The 27,876-nt window shown below is 42.6% G+C and overlaps 2 protein-coding genes across 3 annotated transcripts in view; one reads left to right on the top strand and one right to left on the bottom strand.

The window, feature by feature from the left end:
- fancl (FA complementation group L) overlaps positions 1-671 on the top strand; it is a 36,129-nt gene extending 35,458 nt beyond the window's left edge. The window contains exon 14 of the mRNA XM_083650317.1: positions 581-671. Coding sequence (XP_083506443.1) covers positions 581-616 — 36 coding nt within the window. The 3' untranslated portion in view covers positions 617-671. The remainder of the gene's footprint in view (positions 1-580) is intronic.
- On the bottom strand, positions 130-27,876 carry LOC310788752 (serine/threonine-protein kinase VRK1-like). Of its 2 annotated transcripts, XM_083650315.1 has the most exons (15): positions 27,776-27,876; positions 26,941-27,072; positions 26,539-26,594; positions 25,248-25,317; positions 22,864-22,951; positions 21,856-21,964; positions 21,381-21,473; positions 19,826-19,958; positions 11,878-11,998; positions 9,750-9,808; positions 5,748-5,902; positions 5,529-5,558; positions 3,505-3,645; positions 2,255-2,440; positions 130-2,143 (listed from the first exon to the last, which is right to left on the bottom strand). In XM_083650315.1, the coding sequence occupies exons 2-15, from the start codon at positions 27,065-27,067 to the stop codon at positions 1,937-1,939; spliced, it is 1,575 nt and encodes a 524-aa protein (XP_083506441.1). In that variant the 5' UTR covers positions 27,068-27,072; positions 27,776-27,876; the 3' UTR covers positions 130-1,936. The 2 variants fall into 2 exon arrangements, with proteins under 2 accessions (XP_083506441.1, XP_083506442.1); XM_083650316.1 differs by lacking the exon at positions 5,529-5,558.

Genomic DNA, 27,876 nt, shown 5'->3' with positions numbered 1-27,876 from the left:
TCGATGTGATGAAGGAGTCGGTAAAGTACATGTATGTCAGTGAATATTGATTTAGAAGTCGTAGACGGTTGAATTATGCAGTGTTTTAGGTTTATTTGATACAGTAGTCCTTGTAAGCACTGCTCAAGTTTAGTCAGACCTGAGCACCCACATTTAACTGTAATACACAATGTCATAGGCACAAATAGACTAAGTCTATATCTGTGATGAGCACAGGGTTCTCACACCTTAAACATCCAATTCAAGGACTTTCCATGCCCAAGTACCTCAAATTCAAGGAGTCAACACAGCATCGTTTTGAGACCTGGATCAAGGTTCATTAGTGTTACAACACTGAGAATATTTATAATGAGAATCAACAGGCTTTACAGAAGCTCAGAAATGTAAAAATTCTATTCTTGCACAAAATACATGAACTCAAACACTTTCAATGACCCATGTCGATTACGGCTATTTCAAAATCTTTCAATGCCTTTTTTTCTTTCCTCAAATTCACAAACTTTCAAGGACCCGTGGGAAACCTGTAAGCAGCTACATTATGTTTAAATATCTAAAACTGTTTATTCTGGTTGTATTTCAGCCGATTACTGTGAAGATGGCAGCGCAGAAGTCCTAAGAAGGGGGTCCCGCATTCCGGTCAGCCTCATAGAGAGAGAGACCATCCCAGGACCAGAGGGTCTCATAGAGAGACCATCCCAGGACCAGAGGGTCTCATAGAGAGACCATCCCAGAACCAGAGAGCCTCGTATAGAGACCATCCCAGAACCAGAGAGCCTCGTATAGAGACCATCCCAGAACCAGAGGGTCTCAGATTTGATCCAGGCATGAGCATCCCCTACCTCCTCACTCATTGTAAGACACTCTAGATAAGAACATCAGCTAAAAGACCATAAAAAAAATGCATCTTGGCATATGATTGGAACAAACTCCCAAGAAGCACAAGACGTCTATCGGTTGGGGTCAGGAGAAACGGCACCAATCCTGTTCCTCATCTCAGGACCGCTACAGCAGCCAGGAAGAGGAAGAGGAAGAAGCCCATAAAGACAGAACAGTAGAACAGTCCACTCCCCTGCTTGGGAGCAGGTTCCTCTCTCGGGCCTTTGACAAGCGACCCTTCCCACTCATCAAATCTGTGTCCACATTTGTCCCATTGACCACCATGATCATTGCCCCACCATCGTCCGTGGCCGCTGTGTGTGGGACTGTAGCGCCCCCTGTGGTTGAGCTGCGTTCCATCCCATCTTTCCACGTAGTCGCCGTGCGTTTGGCTCCTCAGGTCACAGTTTGCTCGTATGTGTGTTTGTCTGAGCGGACGTTTGACTTTCCATCTCGCCGGGGTCACGTTGAGATCTTCATCCGTTTTCTTCACGGGCCGGTTGGATTTAGTTTTCTGTTGGAGAAGGTAATTCAAGGGGATACTCTTTTCAGTTTGACAGTAACCTGAAGTCTTGTACTGCACTATACTAGTATAGATTTAAATAAACTTTCAGTGCCAGTTAAGTACTTACGTATTTCTTTGTAACATTCTTGTACACTTGAGTCACAACAAGAGTGTCTTGTTGATCCAATTCATCCAACAGCACATTGTGTTTTGTTCTTATGGTTTTATTAGCACCTTTACAAGGAGTGGCTTTTTGACAATAATACTCATTGACTCGAACATACTTTAACATTCATCTGCATTTGGGTTCTAGTTATGTTAGTGCTGTTTTCTTCTCAGCCAATGAAAAACAATCAAGTTAAATAATGTAAGGAGCATGCCTCCTCTGGTTTGGGGCGGAAGGGAACTGGTGGGAATAGCGTGATCCTCCCACATGCTACGTCCTGCCGGTGAAGCTCCCCGCTGCCGTGAAAAGCGGCTGGCAACTGTGCATGTCTCGGAGAAAGCGGGGGAAATCAGAAACAAAATAATAATGTAAGGAGGAGCCTGGCTGGTCTAGCGTCTTGGCCTCACCACCTGCTGAGCATGGGATGCAGGGCCTATGGGAGGCCCTCTGAGATGGCACGCTGCAATGGGTTTGGGTCTTGCCTCTTCCTCCTCTGCATCATCAGCTTCATCTTCACTATCATCTTCATCAACCTCCATAGGTTCAGCCTTTGTTCTGGTTGATCTCCTCAGAGCAGCCGGAGCTTTTCCTGCCTCCTAAAAGCAAATGCATTTGGGTTCTGTTAGTAGTTTTAATGTGTTTTTCTCAGCAAATTAAAAAGTTCATTTGTAAGGAGCCTGGCTGGTCTAGCGTCTTGGCCTCCCCACCTGCTGAGCCTGGGGTGCAGAGCCTCTGGGAGGCCCTCTGAGATAGCACGCTGCAATGGGTTTGGGTCTTGCCTCTTCCTCCTCTGCATCATCAGCTTCATCTTCACTATCATCTTCATCAACCTCCATCGGTTCAGCCTTTGTTCTGGTTGATCTCCTCACAGCAGCTGGAGCTGTTCCTGCCTTCTAAAAGCAAAGGACAATATTTAGTAGATTTATCATCAGTCTTCTGATTCTGAAGTGTCAACTGATAAAGTGCTCACATTCAAAATCAGTTTCATAGTGTATTTGAATTCAGGTTTGGACTGTGATGAATGCTATTTTGATGTAGGGCTGTAACTAACAATTATTTTCATTATCGATGCATCTGTTCATTATTTTCTCGACTAATCGATTAGTCGTTTAGTCTACAAAATTGTGAAAAATTTCTATCACTTTTTCCCCCAAAGGCCAAGATGACATCCTCATACAGTATGTCTTCTTTTGTCCTGACCAACAATCCACAACCCATAGATAATCCGTTTAATGTCAGAGAAGACTAAAGAAACCAGAAAATATTCACATTTAAAGCTGGAAGGAGATCATTTTATTTAATTAATATTATTTCATAAAAAACGATTTATTGATTCTAAAAATAGTTTGTGATTAATTTTATGTCGAGTGACTAATTGAGGTATCCAAACCTTTCTGAATGGGGGGCCAGATTAGATCATGTGAAAATACCTGGTGGGCCAGCAGCTGCTGCTTGCATCATATGGGTTATAAAATCACATACAATACAACTGTATGTGATTCCCCCCCAGGTGACATAATATTAGTTCTTAAAGCAATAGTTTTAAAAACGCTAAGTGAACTTGCTTGATTAACCAATACTGTGTGGAGGGACACATATAGCTAGTATATTTTGAGAGACAAGCCGCGGGTCGTTTAAAATCAGTCTGTAGGCTGCAATTGGCCCCCGGGCCGGACATGCCTGGTTGGTCTAATCGACTAATTGTTACAGCTCTATTTTGGTGCACTGCACCTACTCTGTCAGGACCCAACTGTCACGGTTCCCCACACTAGCATTTCTTAGTGCGTTCTAAAGGTGATCCTCGAAAGATATGATAGCACAGCCTCTTGTGTCATAACTATACATACACTCCAACTTAAGTATGTCGACGATGAAATTTGAAAGCAATGAATTGCAAAAAAAAACTAGAACCAAACTCATTTGGTGTTTGATCTGAATTGATCAGGTCAGTCCTGACCTGTTGTGACTGAGGTGTAGTAAGGGGTGGGCCTCTTATGTAGCGTGCTGGCACTGGTTTGGGCTTCATTGCCTCCTTTTGTCCGTCTCCCTCCACGGCCACAGGCTTGGCTTTAGATGCACCTCTGGCTCGTTCTGCCTTCTGTGGACAGATAATGGTTGCATGCCAGTTTACAGGTAGGTAAATGTCAGCACCAGTGTTGCTGCCAACAGTGTGTCAACACTATTTTAACAGAACAAAAACATTTAAGCTGAAATTCATTAACATCAGAAACCAATGAAATTCAATAATGACATTGTTGGTTTGATCAAATCTGTTCCTCTCAAATAGAATGTGTTTTGTATGAATGTGTTGTGTTAAAGCCAAATTCTGCTCAATTAAATAAGTGATGGCTCTTATATTGTATAGCAACTTTATTTTCAAGACACTTAAAATTTAAGAAGTTTGACCAATTTAAAAAACTTTGGCAGAATGCATAACCACACCAGCCGTAAAAGAATAATATATTAATCCGGCAAATTATAGCGACAAATAATTAACTGAAAATGCCCATTCAATGGCCTTTATCTCCAATGACATTTACTCTCCGCTAAACCGCCAGTAAAATGGCCACTTGTGTTTAACGAGGGATCAAACTGGCCAGCAGCACTCTAGCATGGAAATGAAATGACACGAGGAGAGTGGAGGAAACGGGGAGCATAATTGGAGACACCCTGTGCTATGTAAAGTGCATGTCATCGACTTCTTCAAATTGGGCAATTGAGAGGGCGCGCGCGTGGGGGGCCGAGGGGTCAAGTTAGCCACTGTCGGGTGGGACTGAAGTGATTCTGGTGAATTTCAGAAGAGTCACGGCCCTCCTTCAGTTTTAGACCCTTTCCACCGCTGGTTGATAGACTCATTGTTGGGTCAGGGGCAGGTTAACCCCCCCGTTCACACTAGTGTTACAGAGACTGAACAGAGAAGATGGGATTCTTCTATCTTGAGCGTCGCTGAAGTTGTCGAATGTTCTTTTTAAAATGCACGCATTTCATGTTAAATAGTCCCCACTGATTGTGTCTCTATTTGTGTTGTAAATAAAGACCTGTGATCTAATGGTGACTACGTTCACACTATCCGTCAAAGTGTGAATTTCCTCTAGTGGGACATTGTGGACAATGTGTGTGGCACTGTGCCCACACATTCATATATATCTGTACAACACTATGCATTTAGATTTTGAATTTGAGCATCTGGTCCATGTTAATTTGCACTCTAGTCTCTCCATATAGAAGTCTCAGATTATTATATTACAATATAATTGACTGCAAAGAGTGCAGTGCATAGTATTATAGGATATCACAATAGTATTAAAAGGCATTGTGTTTGAGCTGCAATCCCCCACTTCTATAATAAGACACTTAAAGGCAGGTCAAGTGACTTCATTTAGCAGAACATTATGTATTATCATCACCACACTGTGTATGCTGCATGCACCAGCCATCTAGATGGAGGTTTAATCAGTGGGAAAACTACTGGGACAGTGAGGTAGTCCTCTGCTGTTCACTTATCTACAGTTTCATATGGATTTCTCATCAAGAGATGATGAATAATGGAAAAGATATGGACCTTTATTGCTGCCCATGTTAAGCCAGTGTAAAACAACAGTGCATCATCTGTGACTTGTCCATCTGAATAAAGCTCTTTGCACACACAGTTCGCTTGTTCTTCCTATGCGTTTTCTTAATCCGTCATCTGAAAACACAGAGGGGTCCCAGCTCGCAAAAAGCTATTGACGGATGCGAAAAACGCAGAAAATAGAACCTCGTCCGAAAACTTAAATAACGGATGTTAATTGTCGGACTCGGTGTGTCAATGATGATTGACACAAATGAGGTCGTATTCTTTCTTTTTTTTTGTGCGTCAACTTCGGACGAAAAAACAGACTCTGTGTGCACAGACTTTAAATGTGTTTTTGCTCTATCCATGATCAGTCAATGTAACACAATAGTGATCCAAACTATAGCGAGTTGGTGAAAGCACAGTACCGAACACATTGTTTGATTGACAGGTGATCTCTGGGAAGTGCAGTGCAGAAACACCAAAGATGGAGACAAACAAAGCATACAATAAAAAACAAGATCCTGCAGATTACCACTTTAAACTGGACTTGTATACTGTATATACTGTATATTGATGAAATGAATAGACATTTGAACCCCCAGCCTTGTGTGCTCACCTTGTCCCCTGACAAAAGGATCTAGTACCTTGGTGGTTGACCTCCCTGCAGGTTCTTCTGGGGGTCTGGAGAAGTCGAGCCTTCCCTTGGCACTGCTGCCCAACAGGTCCTTAACCTTCTGGTAGTCTGGACGGTCTTGGTAGCCCAGAGATTTCACATAAAGGAGGAATCTGGCCACATCATCTAAAGATGGGGATAGCGAGTGTCAAACAAGAATTCACCGATGCCATTACTGCCATCCTATGCACGCCACGGTATTGCTGCATGATCAGATCCATTACTGAAACTCAACAATAATACTGTAAACTTGGTCTGACTGTTACTTTGGGGTTGCAGGACAAGAATGACTGAGATTTATTCACTTTATTCTGTATTTGAAAATATCTAATATCCAATATGTAAGAAGGGGGGGGGTCAATCATTTGCTCACACATGAACCGTTTCCTATCAGATTGCGGTAGTTAGATTTTTGTTAGGGATGTATCGGCAATCATATCAGTATCGGCTGATGTTAGTCATTTTTTTAAATATTGGTATCGGTCTGATGAGTAAAATAACAGCAAATATCAGTTATTGTATTGGCCAAAATTTTCATATTGAGAGGAAACAGTGTTTACATGTCTTTTTCAGTATGTACAACATTTTATTACCATAGAAACTTGTTTTTATACAGATCATATCAACATCGGTAAATATTGGTTATCGCCATAACAGCAATGTCGGCATCCCTAATTTTCGTATTTGTGAAATACTGCGATAGCATACTGTACTTTAGCTTGCTATCAGCATCAGTACTGGTGCATCCATATTATGAAATTGTTGATGTTGATGTGAGACTTAACACCTTGAGTGCCATGGACGAGATATCTCGTCTTACATAATCCACCCGTTGAGTGCCAAAGACGAGATATCTCGTCTTACATAAACATTTTTTTTTTTGACGGTGGGACATCAATCAACCCCTTTTACGTCTTCTATATCAATATTGGAGGAAGAGAATGTGTATAATCTATTTTACCGACCACTAAGTGGCGACAGTTCTCTCCCAAGACAGAGAGAAAGCCAGTGTAATTTTCGAGGAAATAGCTGGGCGAAAACTCTTTCGATTTCACACACACACACACACACACACACACACACACACGCGCGCGCGCACACACACACACTCGAGTACCTTTGCGCATAAATAAGACCAGAATCGCAAAAGCTTCTTCAAAGCTCTCAGCCAACACCTCAAGAAACGAACGAGCCCTTTTTTTACAGTCCAGACGGCCGCGGAGCCTCCTCCCTCCGCAGCACAGACGGAGGGAGGAGTTTGGAGACACACACACACTCTCTCTCTCTCTCTCTCTCTCTCTCTCTAGTCCCGAGAGAGAGAGAGAGAGAGAGAGAGAGAGAGAGCACACAGAGTGGGAGACAGACACGCTGTGGGGGCAAAGAACGGACAGAGATCTCTTCCTCTCAGAGCCGCGGAGCAACGCGCGAACACACACACACACACACACACACACACACACACACACACACACACACACACACACACACACAATACAGTATACAGACTTGCCCAAGGGCACCCATAATCACAGGCACGTGAGGTGGTTCTAAAAATTCATTTATCTCTAAACTATCTGAAAATCTCTGAAACCATGCTGTACTCAACGGCTAATATCTACATAACTACTAACTCTGCAAACTAACTCTTTTAGACAGAGAAAGCACACATTCTATTAGTTATTTTTAGATGATTGGTGTTCACGAAGTCTTAACAGAAAAGAATCCTCGGCTCTTGTAAAATGAGCCAGAATCCTCAAAAAAAAACCTGGCACAACTTACCTACAGGATTGAAAAAACGGCTGGCACTCAATGTGTTAAGTCGTATACTGTAGCAAAACAAGGCAGGGTGTACCTGAAGGTCTCACAGTCCAGATACTGCACTGGGTGTACCTGAAGGTCTCACCGTCCAGAGATACCGCACTGCGATGCATCTCACCACTGGGAGTATTAGGCACGGGCGCGACACTTTGGAAAATAAATGCCGCATACACTGTCACCCTCTATGCATCACACACTGGCCAGATGACGCGTATGACACATCGTGCGGTATAACTTATATCTCTCACACACACACACACACACTTGGTTGATGCATACCCGGGGTCTTATCTGTGGCGGGCAGCCGCAGCCTTGTCAGCAGAGGAGCACCCAGTCCCAAGCATACATCACACACTAAGCCCTCACACAGGTGACCTCTCTTTTATAAAGAGGAGAGATAAAACAGGACAGCAAACTTTGAAAGGCGTGTCAATGGGACAGCTGTGCGATTGCTAGCGAGTTATTTTGGACGCTCAGGTGAGGCGAGGAGGCGTGTCAATGGGACAGCTGTTTAATTGCTGTTGGGTTATTTTGGACGTTCAGGTGAGGCGAGGAGCGATGGAGTGCTTCATCAGAAAGGTTTGGCGTGGCTCTGTGGCAGGCACGATGAGGCTTTGATCTCCCTTCAGTATCAAACTGTCGTTTAGCCTGGCCTCTCTTGGCTCGTCAAATAGTCTCTTGGATATTAATGCATTCTAAGGGCGTGTCCGCACCGTGCACGTTCAGAGCTTTGACTCCTTTTCATTCAATTTGTTTGGCAGGTTAGGAAGCAGTTCCTCGTGCTTAGAAAAAAGCCCAACATTACAAAATGAAGCAAGGGCAAAGCACAGTCTGGACTGATGACTGATTAACTGCTATGAACACCTAAACTGACTTATAATCCATTCTGGCTATACAATCATACTTTGTATCATTTATTTTCAGCCAAGCAATCTCATTGGTCAAAATGTTTCACCTGTGCTTAATTCCCAAAAAGCATTGCTAACTATAGTTTGTCGGGTGCTTTACAAACCCTCGTGACCATGAAGCTAGTTGCTGATCTTTCTTGTTTTCTCCTGATGTATAAACACTACTTTGAAGACAGTATATAATAAACTGTGAACCATTGTATAAAAGCTCTCCTACCCTGAAGGACGTTCTTTACTGTGATTATGGGGATTTCTTTGCTGCAGACATATGTACCCAATATACCCATAACTACAGTAAAGTACATCCTCTTAGGTATTGTTGCTATATTTTCAAAACTAATTTTCCATAATAGCACAAGCTTTTATTATTTTATTTACACTGTGCATGTCTGATTCAGCATAAACTCTGACCTTCTGTCTGACGTCTTCCATTCCTAGACTGGGAGATTATTAGACACCTAGAGGTTATCGTTTCTTTCCTCCACAGGCTCGTCTAATATCCAAATTCTGAGTCGAACATCATCAATGATAAGATGGAGGATGATGCTGACATGCTTAGACAGAGAAGAATGCTATATGTCCAAGCCAATGTGTTAGTGAGAAAATTTCACTACTGCTCTGATGAAGTGAAGGTGAACCTGTTTAGAGCTTACTGTACCCCTATGTACACAGCCCCTCTCTGGGTGAGATATAAGAAAGAGAGCTTGCGCAAACTCAAGGTTGCTTGTAATGACTGTCTCAGAATCCTGCTCAAGAAGCCCAGGGGTAGTAGTGCCAGCAAGCTTTTTTGTGACTTAGGGATAAACACCTTCCAGGCCACCCTGAGAAGACTAATGTATAAGTTCATATGTAGACTGCAGGGGTCCCAGAATGATCTCATTATACAGTTGACCAACCCAAGGTGTAGTTCTGTGAGATACCAATCCTATATGTGGACACACTGGTATTCATGCCTTTTATAGAATGTGTATAAAGCACTTTTAAATGGCATTTTAATGGCATTTACTGTTCTTATTTTTAGATGCCTTTTATTGAATTTGCATAAGCACTTTTTTAATATGTGATATATCGCCTCTTATAATGTTTTTTTGTTGTTGTCGTGGTGTGTGTTTTTATGTCTATTTACTATACGTGACTGTATGTCTATTTGGACGGTGGAGTCTGCAATAAAGTTTGATTGATTGATTGAACCGAACAAGTGTGAATGATGTCCCGTAAGCCGATGATGCTCCTCGGCCTTCGCTTACCTGTGCTGGCTCCGCTCGCTGACAGCTGCTGGACCGAGCCTGGCAGATGATCCATCAGCCTGAGACGAGAGCGAGAGGAGATCAAACGTACGGGACAGGAAAGTTATGAGAGAGACTTAAGAGGCAGAACTTCAGCGAAGAAGAATGTGCTGAGATTCAGCCAAAGCAAACAGTCCTACAGGCTCTAATGCTTCTCTCAAACCAATCTGGGCACCCAGAGTCTATCAGTCTGGCGACTAAGTACATGTTCAGACTAGGAGGCCAAATCTGATTTGTGAACTTTAGTGACCTATTAATGACTTTATCCAGATTGGTTTTATGAGTCTGGACGCTCCGAGTCTGATTTGTGTCACTTGTCCCAAACCACATTATGGAGGTAGTTTCCAATCTGCTTTCGACTGATCTGACTTCAGTGAGGACGCGCAGATCCACCAAATCTGATTTGAACGTCACTCGCAACTCGTCATCAAATGCTTCTGCGCAGGAAAACCACGTCACCAACGTACGTATTTACTGACGCCCACGTCGTTACCATAGCAACCCATGCAGATAGGCTGTTTAGGTCTGGACACACAGATCCGACTTGAGAATCAGATTTGTGGCAGTGCGGACACACTCCCAAATCAGATTTGGGAAACCAATCAAGATGATGATGATTAATGACTTTATCAGCAAATCCGATTTGCCTGTAATGTGAACATGGCCTACTCTGGGACAGACGGACGATATTTCACGGTTTCTGCTGTAGAGCGGACATCCCGCCCCTTCCGTCATTGTTTACAGTCCCACGACGTCTCATATGCAGCTATTTATTATTATTATTATTATTTATTATTAGCCGAAATGTCGACTGGACCTACAATCGATCAGCTCCAACTCCATTCTCGTGTCAACTGGACTGTAAACCACAACCGTGACGTGCGGAAGTCTTGGCACAGACATCCACTATACAGCGGAATATATATATATATATATATATATATATATATATATATATATATATATATATATATATATATATATATACACACAAATAAATAAATATAGAACCTGTGTCCACACATATTGAAATCCATATCACAATCGCAATGTTCAACATAAATATCGCGGCTTTACCACTTGTGCATTACTGACGATTTTTTGACTTTTACTTCACCTTTTGCCAATGCAAATATTCTACTTTTATTCAGCTACATTAATATAACATGTACATGTATACATTATTGGTCTTATTATATACATTTATAGAACATGTACATGTATACATTATTGGTATTATTATATACATTTATAGAACATGTACATGTATACATTATTGGTATTATTATATACATTTATAGAACATGTACATGTATACATTATTGGTCTTATTATATACATTTATAGAACATGTACATGTATACATTATTGGTCTTATTATATACATTTATAGAACATGTACATGTATACATTATTGGTATTATTATATACATTTATAGAACATGTACATGTATACATTATTGGTCTTATTATATACATTTATAGAACATGTACATGTATACATTATTGGTATTATTATATACATTTATAGAACATGTACATGTATGCATTATTGGTATTATTATATACATTTATAGAACATGTACATGTATACATTATTGGTATTATTATATACATTTATAGAACATGTACATGTATACATTATTGGTCTTATTATTTACATTTATAGAACATGTAGAATTCCTCTGAGGGGGAATGCCACTATAAAAGGGCAGCAATTTCAAGGTTGAAGCCAGTTACTTGGAAGTGATCAGAGGCAGCGAAAGCGGATCATTTAACATAACCCATGTTAATGAATCTGAATGGCCCTAAGCATTGGAATATGGAAACTGAGTTTTCATATAGAATGTTTATTTTTGGTTTTCAAACTTAGCATTTTATAGCAAATATGTCAACAACATTCAAAGGTCTTCAGCACTAACCCATCTCTGGACAAGACTAATAGGATTCAAATTCTAATAGTACTATTACTACTAGTAGCTAGTAACTCTAAAGTAGACAACTTTGTTCCCAGAGACCAAGTCACTTCCACGAGTGTGTTTCTCATTTGGAATATAGTGAAGGATTGGAGTGGTGGAGGGTGCTCTACCTGGCTTTGGCTGCCTGGACCTGAGTGGGGTTGCTGAGAACATCGTCCCAGGGAAGCGACCCACACATCAAGTGGAGAAGACAGAAACCCAGAACCTGGAGGTCACCACGCCTAGATGGAGCTGGGCAGGAAGACAAAAAGATGATCGGAACAATTTGTGACAACGAATGCATGGAGTTCCCTGATTGCTCCACATAGTATTGTGGGTATTATTGCAGGCAGGACGTCCTGAAGAGGTTTATACACTTTATATGGGCTAAACAAACAAGTACCACGGACATGGTCTGAGCTTCAGTTTATAATCTGAATATTATAAAAGACCCCAATGATTTATAACGAGTCTAAAGTCATGTTATAGCAGTCTGGCGCACTAAGTGACAAGCAACAGTAAACTGACAGGTTTTTTTGTATTGAGTTTGGCGTAACACATAGGACAGCAATGCGAACGGGGGGTTTGTTGCACAGGCCGGAAGCTGACCGCCAGAATTTAAAGCAGCTACGAGCAACTTTTTCGATTGTTATTAAACAGTATAAATTTAATATCAATGCATCACATCTTACCTCTAATAGTCGACGATACCAACGCAGAGTAGTCTCGCTTGAACCCCGAGTGAATCGGCCAGTGTTAGTGTGTCTGTAGCCAGGGCAGATCAGGAATTGAAATGAAACGGTTTGCAGCAGCCACTTCGGCCATAACCACAAAATAACTTCCAAAAAACCTGTTAGAATATAACGAGAGATGTTCCCGCGAGTATGCGTGGCGTTCACATTGTTTATGTTATGTTGCTAGGCAGCGCAAATGGCGTAAAAAGGTAGCTGCGTTTCACTTCCTGGTTTCACTTCCGCGTTTCACTTCCGGGTTACCCGGTCCGGTCGCTCTAGAGAGCCCCCTGTTGGCGCGAGTTTAGACAGACTATAGACTTAATAATCACCTAAGGGAGCAATCTCAGATACACACGGCTTTGGTCTCGTCGACTATTAGAGGTAAGATGTGATGCATTGATATTAAATTTATACTGTTTAATAACAATCGAAAAAGTTGCTCGTAGCTGCTTTAAGTCTTTGTTTTTATCACAACACACATTCAAATGGCTGCATTGTCTTCAATTCTGAACATATGGCTAGCATCCCTCCCTAGAAACATAATTACTGCAGCAGTGGTTACTTACCACTGCTGCGGTTGCTCATATTGTTAATGTTTTTATTCCGTTATCTCGGCAGTGCAACTTTATTATCTCTCGTCACATGGCAACTTAATTATCTCGTTATTTCGAGATAACACAAGTCTGAAGTAGAATTGCCAATGTCAGTAACTGACACAGCACTTAAATCCTAATATTGAGAGAAATATTCTTGCTATCTAATTAGAGAGATAATAAAAAAGTAATCACAAGAAAGCAGTTTGATTATGTTGTGATCTCAATTATAATAGGATTAACACATTTATTAATAATCACTGGCACTCTTGGCTTCTGCAGTGCAGTGGCGAGTGGTAGACCGATTATTAAATAATAAATCTATGTTAAAACCGGGTTATTAGAGAAATCGTGTTCCTTCAAACCATGTAAACCTAATCGAAATATGGCCTTAAGCTGGGTCTTGTGTGCATGTAAACACACTCAATAATGTAGAATCGGAGGTAAACAAACATAAAGACAGAAACAGAAACAGAGAACGAACAAAAAAAATTGCAGCCGAAATACAGCAAGTATGAACAAGATCTACTCATTTGGCTTGAAGATACAGGTTGATCCAGGGAAGATGACAATCTGCTCTAAAAGCAGAGGGCTTCTGATTTGAGGAGCTGTTTGTGTGAACCCAGCTGAAACACAGTGACAGCGCGGGATGATGATGATTATGATGATGATCGCAGCGATTTGTTTTCTCAGCTGGGGTCAGTTCTCTCTCTTTAGACAAAGACGTTCTCCGGAGTTAGAGGAGGTGACATATTGGGGCTGTTTCCTCCTGCGGTGGCCTATTTGGAGAAACCAGATCCCTGTGGCCTCCGACATGATCCAGACGACCGCTGGGTAACCTGTGTACTCGCCAACAAAAAAATACCTCTCTCTCCCCCCGTGGACATGGACAGGGAGTCAGGTAGTAAAACATACAAATGTCTGAGCCCCAAATCACTACCACATGTTACAGAAGTCAACAATAGTGTACTCTTGACCCCTGTGGTGTGTGTGTGTGTGTGTGTGTGTGTGTGTGTGTGTGTGTGTGTGTGTGTGTGTGTGTGTGTGTGTGTGTGCATGCGTGATATGCAGGTCATCTGTAGCTACCAGAACCTGACACTTTTTTAAACTGCCCAACCTCAGGGAAAATCCTTGACTGCATTCGATCATCTAGGCAGCAAGAAAAAGATGTAATATGTCACATTTTTCTCTTTCTACTAAGTGCTTTACAGTTGGACAGAAGGTAAAGTTAAATGTCCGCGGTGTCCCAACTTTTACCTCAAAGCCTTTTTGATGCAATGCATTTCTAATTGAAATACCTCTAGATAATGGCTGTTCAGTTAAGAGAGGCATGGTATTCATATTTCCGGAGTGTGCACAAGGTGTTAAACACCACTCTATTATGCTCAATAGTTTAGTACACCTTTTTGATACCTTTATTTATACAGGGGGAGTCTCACTGAGAGCAATGCTCTCTTTTTCAGGAGCGCCCTGTTCACATTCACACCTGGAAGCTGACCAGTACAACCACAGTCTGATCTGCTGGCCACTGATCAGCTCCACTGGAGCAGTTGGGGTTAAGGGCCTTGCTCAAGGGCACCTCAGTGGTGGTAATGAGGGAGGGGCAAGTGCTGCTTTTTTCGCTTTCCCCACCCAGATTTATCCAGCCGGTGATTGAACTGCCGACCTTCCGGTCACAAGCGCGCTTCTCTAACCTTTAGGCCACCACTGTCACACCTACATCTAGGTCTTGCATTGCAATCAACTGTGCATCTGCAGTACAAAAAATAATAATAATTTCAATGTACCTAATTTTTCTGCAAATTACAACCACAAAACACTTCAGCAATTCAAGTATCTGATCAGGAAAGCAAAAAAAAAACTAGAAAAAAAAAAACTAAGCTCACAAGAACAAGTGTGTGTGTGTGTGTGCGTGCACGTGCGTGTGTGTGTGTGTGTGTGTGTGTGTGTGTGTGTGTGTGTGTGTGTGTGTGTGTGTGTGTGTCTGCATGAATGTGTACTGTAGTTCATCAATACTTGTGGACCAAGTCCATCCTGAGGGGTCGAGCCCGGGGTGTTTTAGCAGCTCAATACTGTATCGCCACCGCGTGTCTCCGGAGAAATTACCTATCGACTGGCTCCATCAGAGGGGAGAAATCTCCTTCCTGAGTCGCGGACGCCATTGATCACCCCCCTCCTCCCCCCAGCCAATGGTGTGGTCTAAAGAGTTGTCGCGGTTGCTGCCGGGGAGGAACGGACTACTACACGCACTGTAACGGGAGTGCAGTAATTCAGCTACAGACCACGGTAACTGTTGATATGAAAGATCAAAAGGAAAAGTAGTCCACATTTAACTGAAAGTAATCACATTACATGATTGAGTTTGAGTATTCCAATGGATTTTGTCACAGATTACGGTTTGAAGTGAGTCATCAGTACGAGTGATGGGTGGCACCAAGCAGGTGACGTGGTGATGAGGACAGCCCAAAAAGACAGAGAACAAGTGTGGAGAGTGGACCGAGGAAATTGCCACTAGAAACCCAACAGTGTTGTGGGGTTTACCCGGGAACACGAAGCTGCAGGGAGCCAGCAGGGAAGCAGAGCTATTGATCGGGATGAGGATGATCAGAATGATGGAGGTAGTGGTGGATGAGGATGATCAGAAGGCTGGAGGTAGTGGTGGACTGGGTGAAGGGGTGACACAGTGGAGGAAAGGCCCTTGAGAGGAGTGGTGTGCTTAGCTGATGTCTTTAGGCGTTGGTTGTTGTTTAGCTTCTGGTTATCATAACTTTGTTAAGAAAGAAAACATGGCTGTATTTGGAGTAAGCCCTTTGGAAAAGTCACCAGATCAGCAGAACCTAATGGAGGGTTTGTGTCCCAAACACCTGAAATCCTGTAAAAAATGAAGCCATATAGTCATATGTTGTTTGGTTGATGTGAAAAAGGAAAAGTTGCTTTGCTTGATTGGAGGTGTAACTGAGGTTATTTGCCACTAGAGAAGGCTTTCTTCCCCCCTGTCTTTTACGCTGTCTGAGATGGGAGCATCTCATATGACTATTTTGAACAAATCATTTTTAAAACAAAAAAAGGTGAGCATTCACCTGTCTCTGCTTCAGGCAGAGACAAAACAGTCAAGTAGCAGCTATACATTAGCCCCAAATATCAAACTGTTGTTGTTGACTGTTACACTTCTCCATCTCAACCACTTTGACTATACGGGCGGTCGGCTCTGCTCCGGTGCTCGACGGCGCGCCCTTGTGGGTGTTAAGTATGCATTAAGTCAGCATTACAGCGCGGCTTCCTATTGTTGTAAATAATTACGGAGCACTTCACTGCGACCGAGAGGCAGTTTGAAGGAGAATAAAGATGAAAAATACATGCAACACCGACGACGCTGGAGAAAAGTGTTGCAACTCCCCCACGGCGAAATAATAGATTCACAATTAAAAAGATCAACAACGACATTACGCGGCGCGGCCCCCCCCCCCCCCCCCTGTACGTGCTCTGGGCGCGTTATCGCCGGCCGCTCACAATAGCGTTTTGTCTGCTTGCTCTCCTGTACTTAATGCGTTTTGCCCTCGCATGCGGGATGGCGTGGAGCAGCACAGATACGTATGCATGCATGCATGGGCAAATACACACTCAAAACAGCTCTCTAAAGGAGCTCGGGCACGCGTGAATAACACACGCACACACACACACACACACACACACATGCACACACACACACACACACACACTCCACATGCTTGTGACAGGGAGGTGAGGTGGCGATGGTGTTGTTGTTAATTATCTTCTATTGTTATTCAGATTCTCTAAAGCGTGTCGCGGTGTCACACTCTTAACCCGCTTCGTCGTGCGGCTTTTTCCGAGACTGTCTTCTGTCCGCCGGACGCCCCCCCCCACCCCCCCCCCCCCCACCACCACCACCCCGAATGGTAATAATTACACCGTTTAGCTGCGGGTTCAAAGGCGCGCCGCCACTCCCCGAGATGCGTTTGGCCAAACCTCGCCATGTCATCCGATCGACATGTTTGCGAGGATTGGGTGTCACGCGAGGTCGGGGGGGAGGGAGGGAGGGGCAGCTGGGCGTCTCATCATTGGTCATAATCTGCATGTGGTGCTAGAGACCACTCAACCGCTTTTGTCTCTCTCTCTCTTTTTTTTAAAGCAGGGATTAAAAATGACAATATCAAAAAAATCTTAAAATTGGAGGGGTCAATGAGCGTTCTCTTTCCCTCGCTGACAGCTGAGCTGAGAGTTCATTCAATTGGACTGGTGATGATGGGAGGATACTAGAGAGGGAACCACTCAATTCAGAAAAGGTAGAGCTGTCCACATTATTTCGTTTTTCCATCGCAAACGATCAACTAGTGTGTCCAGCATGTGACCGCGCCTGTTTGGAGTGTGGATCTGCATTTGAGATGACAGTGATTAGCAGCGCTCCTGCCCCGGACACACACGGACGTTTCCACGCAACGTTGACCTTGTGTTCCTTCACTTAGAACAGCGAGAAAGGCACTTCATCAGCACTTTCAACACGGCGCACCTTTCACTCGTTCTCTCCCTTCCTCCCTCCCCCAAACCATATTAAAAATTGACACGTTTTTTCGTTTGATAATTATCGCTGACGGGGCCTTTTTTTTTTTTTTTAGCCCCTCTTTCATTCATCGACCGCATCGACGGAAACAGCGCGCGCGGCGATTAGGCAGTCTGAGCCCACGCTGGAGTAGTGGAGTCGCTCGGCGGCGGAGAGCTCAGCGAGGTTATCTGCACGGGCCCGGGCCTCGTTTCTAACCAAACATCAAAGCCCTTAATTAATGGGGGATGAAGACACGATGCAGGTTATGACTTCGGCTAATTAGGGAATTGTTAAACGGAGACGGCGCCAGGGAATTCAGGGCGGACGGCTGGAGAATCGATGGTCAATGAAGAGAGGGAGCATGTTGGCAATTTGCCAGTTAATGTGTTCCCAATATCAGCAGAGGGCGGGGGCGGGGGCGGCTATTTTACATGTATCGACAAACAAAGACTCCGCTAACTGAAAGGACAGCACATATACATACTGTTGAGGAACCTGACATTTAAATTCATGAGCAGGCTGGATCGCTCAATGAATGGACTCATTGAACAGATGACAGACCCGGGCCGTAGTTCTGTCAGGTATACTTCTACCATCAGAGGACACTGGCATGAGTGCCTCTATTAGAGTAGTAACCTGTGGGGCTGGGTAGATGAATTGTACTGTATTTTTATTTTTTTATCCTTTTCGTAAATGTAATGTATTGTTATACCCTGTGGGCCATGAGCCTGTAATAAAGTTTATATATATACAGTATAGTAAGGTTCATCCAGATTCTGTCAAACTACCAAAAGACTGGCACATGTGGGCTCTCTCAGACTCCATTCACACCTGGTTTTTTAAATGTGACCTGTATCCAGATAGGTTATCTGGATGTTATCTGGATAAGGAAAAATGCACGCTAATGCGAGGTGTAAATGCATGGTGATCTGGATGTGATCAGAACTTCCTGACCACATCTGGAGGTAGTCTGGCTCACATTGTGTTCAGATCTTTTACACCCCCGTTTACACCTGGTTTTTAAATGTGACCATTATCCAGATACAGGTCACATTTAAAAACCAGGTGTAAATGGGGTGTAATTCAACACCGCGAACCTGAAGCTCCGTCAGTTCTGGTGAGTTTAAGGGAATGCATAACTTTCTCCCAACACTTAAAGGAACAGTTCACCCAAAAATGAAAAAGATGTCATGATCTACTCACCCTCATGCCAGTTGAAACACAGCTGAACACAGGTCTGTCCACATACTGTAACACAGGAAGGTTGCCAACACAACTCCAGAGCGAACCAGCCACCATTGACTTCAGTTGTGCTGTACTGAAGTCAACGGTGACTGCTTTGCTCTCGGGATGATGTCAGAATTTTCATTTTTGGGTGAACTGTTCCTTTAATATGTGTGTCGTGGCATTTGAAAATCATTAGCTTGTAAAATCACTAAACATGGCACTTGGATAGCATGTGCTAATAACGCAGGAATGGTTTTATAAGCCCCTTTCTCTGCACTATCATTGACTTTGTGAGAGAGTTGATCATTTTTGAAAGATCTGAGTAAATGCGACCTCCTGACACTGCAAAGGGAGGAGGAATGAAGGAGGGCAGACAGAGTTTAAGACCATAAGAATCATATAGCCTACAATCAATTGTAGTCAACTGTATATTTTTCGTTGTTAGTTATCCATTATATCTTGTATTTTTTTTTAATAAAGAGGTAAATTATCATCATCAGTCAGTCCATGGAGAGACACCTCACGTTGTGCCTTTGGCCATCAAACAATGTGCAGCAGTTGATTTTATGCAAATGTATAAGCAGCCTAATAAATGAAAGGGAGTAAAAGTTGTGTTATTTTGAAAATGTATCTTTAACCATGACATAATTTCAATAAAACATGACATCACACAACACGCAAAGGCTCTGCTGTTGCAGTACAGTGATGTAGGGTGATACAGTACATGTTGCAAATGCTGTTTAATCAGTGCTTCTATGAAATATGTTATATATTATAGGCTATGGTTGCTAACTTTATTGTATTCTCCATAGGTATTCTCCATAGAGGAGAAGGCAGTGATCAACGAGATAGCCAGAAAGCTGAGATCAGATTCAAATGAACTGATCATTCATCAGGTCTATATTATGCCGTGGGACTGTACACAATGTGTGATGTTGAGTGTTTATCTGAATCAGACACTTACAGACTCCTTTGTGGGCATCCAGACTGGTGTATTCAATGGTTCCATTGTGGGCCTTCTTAGGGTTCTCCTTGTACTCTTTGTGGACTCCATCAGGACAGTACCTGTAGGACAGGCCATAGTCTGCTAGGTAGACCTACAGCAACAGCACAGTGTGGAAAAAGACAAAAAACATCCTTACAAAATGGATCGTTCTTATCATCCATTTCTATTGGTGGAGTTATATTTGGAGGAGTTACTGTATAAAACACTGTAAATGCACATTTAATTACGAATGTTTTTTTCTTCTGATTTCCCCCTGTTTTCTCCCCAATTGTACTTGGCCAATATCCCCCTGCTGCCCCGGTTGCCCTCTCCCTCTGCCGATCTGGGGAGAGCCGTAGACTAGCACCATGCTTCCTGGCAACATGTGCAGTTGCCAGCTGCTTCTTTTCACCTGACAGCGGGGAGCTTCACCGGAGGATGTAGCATATGGGAGGATCACACTATTCCCACCAGTTCCCTTCCGCCCGGGAACAGGCGACCAGAGGAGGCGCTAGTGCAGCGACCAGGACACATGCCCCTAATCCGGCTTCCCACCCGCAGACACAGCCAAAATTACGAATGTTTTTTTGTGTGTGCATTAACTGTAAATCCCCACTCATACCAGTATTTATGTGTCATTTAGCAAACACTTTGTTTAGCTACTGTTAATGGAACTAGCCTCATGGAAGAATAACATTTTTATTATTATCAATGAAAACGTTCAGTCCTAACAATAGAGCTGGGTATTGGTTCAAATCTCAAGAATCGATTCGATTCCGATTCACAAGGTTGCGAATCGATTATCCCGATTCGATTCGATTCGATTCCGATTCGATTAATTTCAACATCGATTTGGTTAGTGATACCAAAACATGTTTTTTGAGCTGTAACCTGAATTACATGACTGTCCAGTTATGTAACACAGGGGTTCCCAACCTTTTTTGCACCAAGTAGATACATGGGGAAAAAAGTTGCGGACCGGTTGTCAATTTTAATGGTTTTAGTTACACATATATTTACTCACCAGGTGGTGACAAAGGGTAAATAACAGCCTTTTCATCTGTCAATAAAGACACTTTCACAATTATGCACAGTGATTTGATTTCAGCCTATATAATTTCAAAAAGTAGATATTAATGATCAAACATTTCCATTTATGTAGCCTACAGTATTTATGTTTTTGTTTCAACTACAAACATAAATAAACGTCAAGTTGAAACTATGTTTCAACTACCACACACAGCATAATAGCCTGTTTATTAAAAAAATAATAATAATAATAAAAAAAAGATTTAATAAAAAAATCGATCTCTGGACATATGAATCGATATCAAAGGATTAAAATAAAAATCGATTAAAAATCGGAGAATCGATTTTTTGAACCCAGCCCTACCTAACAACGCCTTACATCTGATCTAAAATCACTATCTCTTAGCTTAACTTTAAGCAAAAGAGTACATAAATGAGAGTAGGCCTCTCATTACTACCATTAGCCTGCATAGTAGCTAGTGGAGGTGTTGGACTGCAGGCAAACCTTTTCAGGCTCTCGGTGACCCAGCATCAGATTGGCAGCTTTAATGTCTGCATGGACATACTCGTTGTCATGGATATACTCCAGCACATCCACCTAGCAAGGTCAAGACACAGAATACAACACACGCACGCACGCACGCACAAACACACACACACACACACACACACACACACACACACACACACACACACACACACACACATCTGTAAAGAACAGGAAGCAACAGATTATAGAACTCACAATGGCCATAGCAAGGCAAACCAGCAAAATAGATAATGGCGAATACAAAATGGGAGAAGTATGTTCCAGACTCCAGTCACCTCTTATTTATTGACTCAACCTTAAGGTGAAGATGGGTCACTCTCTGTTAAAGCGACCTTTGACCCTGTCACTAGTTGCTATCTCAGCCTCTCCAGCTCCTTTGTAAATCACCAATCAATGGACATAAAAAAGGCCCGTCAAGTCAAGCGCTCACCAGTCCTCGAGCGAGCTGGAGCACCGTGGCCATCCTCAGCCGACCTCCGTTACGCTCCAACACTTTCTGAAGGTCGCTGCCCAGTCGATCCATGGCCATGAAGCGATACCTGAGTGGGAGAGGAGGAGATCAAAGGTCAAAGCCTTTCTTTGTTAACCACATCTCACTCATTCCTGGGTCTCAGTCCCAGTGATGCTTCCAGGGCTCTTTGGCTGAGAGAATACTTGTATTCCCGGGTTTCTCCTGGTTCAACCAGGAGAACCAGGGAGAAACCCGGGAATACACGACTCTGAGAACTGCTACAGAAATTACATTTGCAGCATTTCATATGCTGGGTGACTTGCACTAAGTGCTACAGCGACCCGACACTAGAAGTCGAAAATATGACTCTGTCCCTAGAATTATGTTTCAATTATCAAGTCAGTCATAAAGGAATAAGCCCGGGGAGAAAAGGTTGATTTTTTACAGATAATAGTGCCATAAAAATATAGCAAAAAAGAAACAGCAGGCAACCTTTAAATATCACCTCACAATGTTTTAATGTAATAGGCTTCATTTATAGAGTTTAGCATAAAGTTAGTGTAAGCTAACTTAAAACAGGCAGGGGGGGGGGCACATTTCACATTGAAAATGACATGAAATGACAATGTCATTGACAGAAAGAGGTATTGGAAATAAATATTGGAAGTGAATTTTTACATTTCTACATGTAAGTGTAAGGTGATATTTATTTTCTGCCCGCACGCACAGTCTACATAAACTTTGACAAACTGAATCAGCTGCAGCCTTCACACCTGTTGACATTCTCTCTCCCTCTCTCTCTCTCTCAACATCAACAAGATGCATCAGAAAGAACACGCTCGCCTCCTCAACAGAAAGTCCACAAACTAGTCATGTGCAGGGAAAAAGCTGATTACTTATTGAAATGTTTATTGTCAAACAGACCTGCCATAACTAACTAACTCACCGACATCACCCTTTCAGAATATAACATGACCAAGTCCATACCTGAGTCCATTATGTTCAGCGAGCCCTGATCCCCAGTAGGCCGGGATGCCCAAAAAGGCCAGCTTCCTGCTTGTCAGCCATGTCTGCACTGGAGAAGCATAGAGACAGTCCGCATGTCTGGGAATGCTCACAAAATGTTAAATGGCTGGCGCGCGAGTGGGGTAAAACCGCCCATATATCTCCTGGGCTGACTCACCAAAAGACGGTGCTGCGGCTCTAAACTACATGTTTGGGGGTTCTAGAGCAGAACACAAGACGTCTGCTCAGATGTGCGTTTACTGCGGTGGTTAAATCCTCGATCGTGTCTGCGTGGGCTGGGCTATCAGCTAAATTCTAACTTTGCTGAATGGATAGAACGGGTTTTTTTTACTAGGGGTGTCAAAAATAATCGATTATAAGATGCATCGCGATGCGGACCTGCACGATTCTGCATCGATTCACAAATATCAAAAATCGATTCTAAAAAAATATATATATTTTTTTTTTATATATAATCAAATAAAATATAATGGAAGTACATGCAGTTGTTTATTTTAATTATGGATCATAATACAATGCAATTCTAAATGCAAATAGCCACACAGTGAGAAAAAAGAAAGTGAGAAAAAAAATCATGTATTCGGGGAAAAAAGTGATGCATCGATTTAAGATGCATCGAGATGCATCGAGATGCATCGATAATCGTTATCGAATCAAATCGTAGCCCTCTGAATCGTAATCGAATCGAATCGTGAGGCCAGTGAAGAGTCACAGCCCTAGTTTTTACCCCACCCTGACCACGCCCCCAGGCTACCCAGGCCACCCAGCGTCTATTGTGGGCGTTCCTAGAGTCTGTATGGGCGTTCCCAGACATGCGGACTGTCTCTATCAGGACATGGTGTCATTACTGCACACACACATTTCTACAATTAGACTCCTAACGACCTTCTAGGTGTGTCTGAAAAGTCTGGAATCATGCTGGACAAGTGGGATTCCAAACCACAGCAGTCAAACCCTGGTGCCTTGGAGCACTATGTCATGTTACCTATCCTCACAGATTCCACTTTTCACACCTCCTTTATTCACCACATTCCTTCCATGAAACCGGTCGTTTTCCCAGCATTCCTACAAAGTGTCAATTTCAAAATTCAAGACTTTATCCAGACTTTAATTCCTTGATTTGAAGATTTTGAATTTCAGTATGATTTATGCGGATAGTCCCCCAATAACCCATCTCTCTCTAAGGATGAAGATTACTCTCCACAGCCAAATACAGTATGTCAGAATATTAGAGGGGGGTGTAGTAGCAGTGTTTCCCCTACCATTCTACAGGTCTGGCGGGCCCGCCAGGCCAACGACGCCCCCGCCAGACCAGAAAATTGCTCTCCCCAAAATTTCAATACATCTTAATATGGCATATTATTACAATACAACAATACTGGTGTTGACAGTAATAGAAGATGCCAAATCATTCAAAACAACAAGCATTTTGCTTTTAGGAGCATTGTGCCAGCGTGCAGCGCTGTTCCAAAACGTGTCGACGTGTGTCGTTGCCTGGGAAACGAACATCCCATAATACAACTGTTCGCATCGCATCCCATAATAGTATGATGATACTTGGGATGCCATTGCCAACATAGATGTGAACAGGTTAGCTAAAGGTTTAGCGAAGCCAACGAGGGCCCCCACCGTTGCGGTCGGGGTACGTTTCTCCAGGCCTGAACATTTTTCTAGGGGAAACAGAAACACTGAGTAGAATAGTACAACATTTTCCCATAGTTGTGCACATTTTTGCTGCAATTCCCAAACATATCAAGACCTTGATTTTGGCAAAAATATTTTGCCAAAATATTTCTCCCTACATTTACAGACCTGTGTAGGAACCTTGTTTTCCTGGCCAAAACACTCCAAATTTGACAAAAAGTCAGAAAATGTCCAGAATTCATATTGGTCCCCCAATAACACAGTGTAATAACACATGCACAGATATATCAAATCTTTCAGCAGCGAACACACACAAGTGAAACAAACACACACGCACACGCACACACACACACACACACACACACACACGCACACACACGCACGCACACACAGGGCCCAGACAAAGCAGTGGGCCTGGCTCTGGGCTCGATGGCGGCGAGCCTGACTGGCGCTGGACCAGGCTGGCAGGTGGTCAGGGGCCCAGCGGAGGTCCGGGCATCATTACGTGTGAGTGCCCCCCCCTCCACTCTGAACGACGGCGTTGGAGAGCTCAGACGAGCACAGAGAGGGGGGCTAACTGCCACAGAGGTGCATGTTTGCTTTGGCTTATTAATTACTGTGCAGCAGGCACGTCTGTGGCCACTTCATCAGTCAAACACACTCCCGCTTCGCCGCGCCACAGGACGGGCGGCGCTACTCACTGCTCTCCGGCTTGGCTGCCCTCTGGTAGAACTTGAGCTCGGAGAACAGGGGGCCGTTCTCGTGGTACTCCTGCACACACAGGCAAGTGGTGTTAACTTTCCCCGTTTCGTTATCACAGTTTAAAGCTGCACGAGGCAAGAATTTTTACATAAAAAATACACCCGTCATATCATAATATGATAATTCTACAGTCACAAGAAGTGACAAATCCAAACTGTCTCCTAAAGAGAAGCGATCAGCACTCTGTCCAGAGAAACCTGTCCTGGTCTGACCGACGTTAGATCTTTTCTTCTCTTTGTTGTCTTTTGGTATAAAGCATCACAAACCCGCAAATGTTGGTAATTATGAGTTTGCTGTGTGCAGTTTTACACGGTGATGCTTAAAAGGATAAATCCAAACCGGAATGACATATGTCACTCCTATGGTCTGGGACAGTTTGCGGTGAAACTAGAATGAATGGTTTGATTTGAGGTTAGAGTTTCTATATCTACACACACACACACAAAAACACTAAAATACTAATAAAAGGCAAGCATAATGTTACATACTGTGTTGGCATTATAAAATATAACATGTTTAACAAATAACATGTTATAGCATGTCACTTCACAAGAAACAAGCAAAACAATTAAATGTGGTCAAATAAATCAAGATGGCAAATAAAAACTGCTGAATCAAATAACAAGACGCTAAATCCCAACAAAATGCAACAGGCTATAAGTTTAAGATATATTCAGACGCTAAGGGGATTTTTCTCACACATTCAGCATTAGTAAACACTATAGGAAATAGAGACTCATGCCTTCATTAAAAAAAAATGATGAGGTTAATTGTGGCTGCAGGTGGTTGTGGGGTGCAGCAGGACAGGAAGGGAGAGGGTCACGCTCCAGTGAGGAGTGGTGACAATCATTGATTGTTGTTGAGGGGATCCTACCCAATTGAACTGTGATTCATCATTGTATTTCTATTTGCTTTTTTGTGTGTGTTCTTGGTCATTTTATTTCTAGTTTTGATCTATTATTTATTTTCTTTTTGTTTGTTTGTGTAAGGATGTATTGTGCAGTCATATTGCTGTAGTTCTGTTATGTGTGAAGAAATAAAAATAAAAATAAAAAAACACTAAATGAAATGGAGACAGGTTTTCATACATTTTTTTTTGATGACAACGTTAAGTAACAACATTAAGGATGTGAGAGACGCATGACTGTATATCTGATATGTATTGAAACTGAAAAAAAAACAGCATTCAAGTCTTAATAAAGATGGTGTAAGCTGTACTTATGTACTCACCACTTTGATCACATAATCAGCATCTGCTGCAACAGGTCTGTCAACATCCTGCGAGGCTGAGAGGAGACAGGAGATGCAATATGATGTGATATCCATCATGATAAATCAGCACTTATGGACCAGATAAGGCTCTTTGGGAATTTTGCATTTTACAGAAGACCATGATCAGATTTGCAAAATGATTTACTGTATGTATTATTAGTTGTGACATGTCAGTGATTTAAATTCCTTTAGCAATCTATTATGTTCACACTATACAACCCAATCAGACAGAGGCTAATTTTGGTGATGGTAAATTGTATCTGTACTACATAACCTCCCGGATTGGATGTGTTTTTGACAGACAAAGAAAGGGAGTTATTGTGTCCAGCTGTCATCAGACACAGGCAGTGTGCTCATTACCAAGATAGATCAGTCCAAAGCCACCTTGACCGATAATGTTGCCCAGCCTCCATCTCTTCTTCTCATTGTCAGTCAGTAGAAAGCCGTCTGGTAGTGGTTTGGGTAATGCCCTCTTTCTTGGCGCCATGGAAGCTGAGGAAAGATGGGTGAGCCAAAAAAAGAAAAAAAGAGTTATAGATGTTGTAAATTTGGGGTAGGACGATACATCGATCTGCATCAATTCAATGATCAACGACCCACAGTGAAAACATCGATATAAATTGCCATGACATATTTGGGGATTTTTATCAACATATTCTTAACAATAGTCAAAAACAGTGTGTAAATTACAAAACTTTTTCCAAAACACCGTTAATTCCAAACCGTTTCCAGGCCTGGAAAACAATTTTTTTCAAATTCCATAACTTTTCCAGGAATTTCATGACTGTAGGAAACAATGCCTGCATAACATTTCCTAATGTGGCTGGAAACTGAAACCTGTGTTATGCTCTTCAGTGGTAGAAATAGATGTAATCATTTGCTTAACGCTAAACACGAGTAAGTAGCGTTAGATACATTCTTACAAGTACTGACGTGAAAACCAAATTGAAACAATATGGACTCTTACTGGGCTGACTTTAGGTGGTGGTGGTTATAGTACTATGGTAGTAATAGTCTATTGCTTGTTGCGTTGAATGTAACTTCGCCGACTTGAAGAATGGTTCAGGGAAGGTCACAACAACAACAACATAAAACTGACACTTTTAAATGGAATTTGGCGTCAGCCCATCTCCATAGACCAGTTAGCAGCAGGCTAGTTAGACTGACTAGCAAACAGGCAAACAGTTGCACTGACCTTCGAAGGGAATCCACGCTGTATGACAGCAGGTGCCCTTTTTAGGAAGCTCGTTAGGAAGCTTGAAATGTATCTACCCCGCGTTATCAGCTGTGTGTTAT

This window comes from Poromitra crassiceps (assembly GCF_964638095.1).
Source record: "Poromitra crassiceps genome assembly, chromosome: 14".
NCBI classification, from domain to species: domain Eukaryota; kingdom Metazoa; phylum Chordata; class Actinopteri; order Beryciformes; family Melamphaidae; genus Poromitra; species Poromitra crassiceps.
The sequence above is the reverse complement of the archived record's forward strand: the minus strand, read 5'-3'. Positions and strand labels throughout refer to the sequence as shown.

What these genes read in the sequence shown, in the direction of transcription:
- LOC310788752 (XM_083650315.1), bottom strand. Translation starts at nt 27,067, where the DNA reads ATGGCGCCAAGAAAGAGGGCATTACCCAAACCACTACCAGACGGCTTT. An exon ending in CTGATTATGTGATCAAAGTG is followed by an intron (nt 25,318 to 26,538) that starts GTGAGTACATAA and finishes CTGTGTGTGCAG; the next exon opens with GAGTACCACGAGAACGGCCC. An exon ending in CTACACCTCAGTCACAACAG is followed by an intron (nt 2,441 to 3,504) that starts GTCAGGACTGAC and finishes CTTTGCTTTTAG; the next exon opens with AAGGCAGGAACAGCTCCAGC.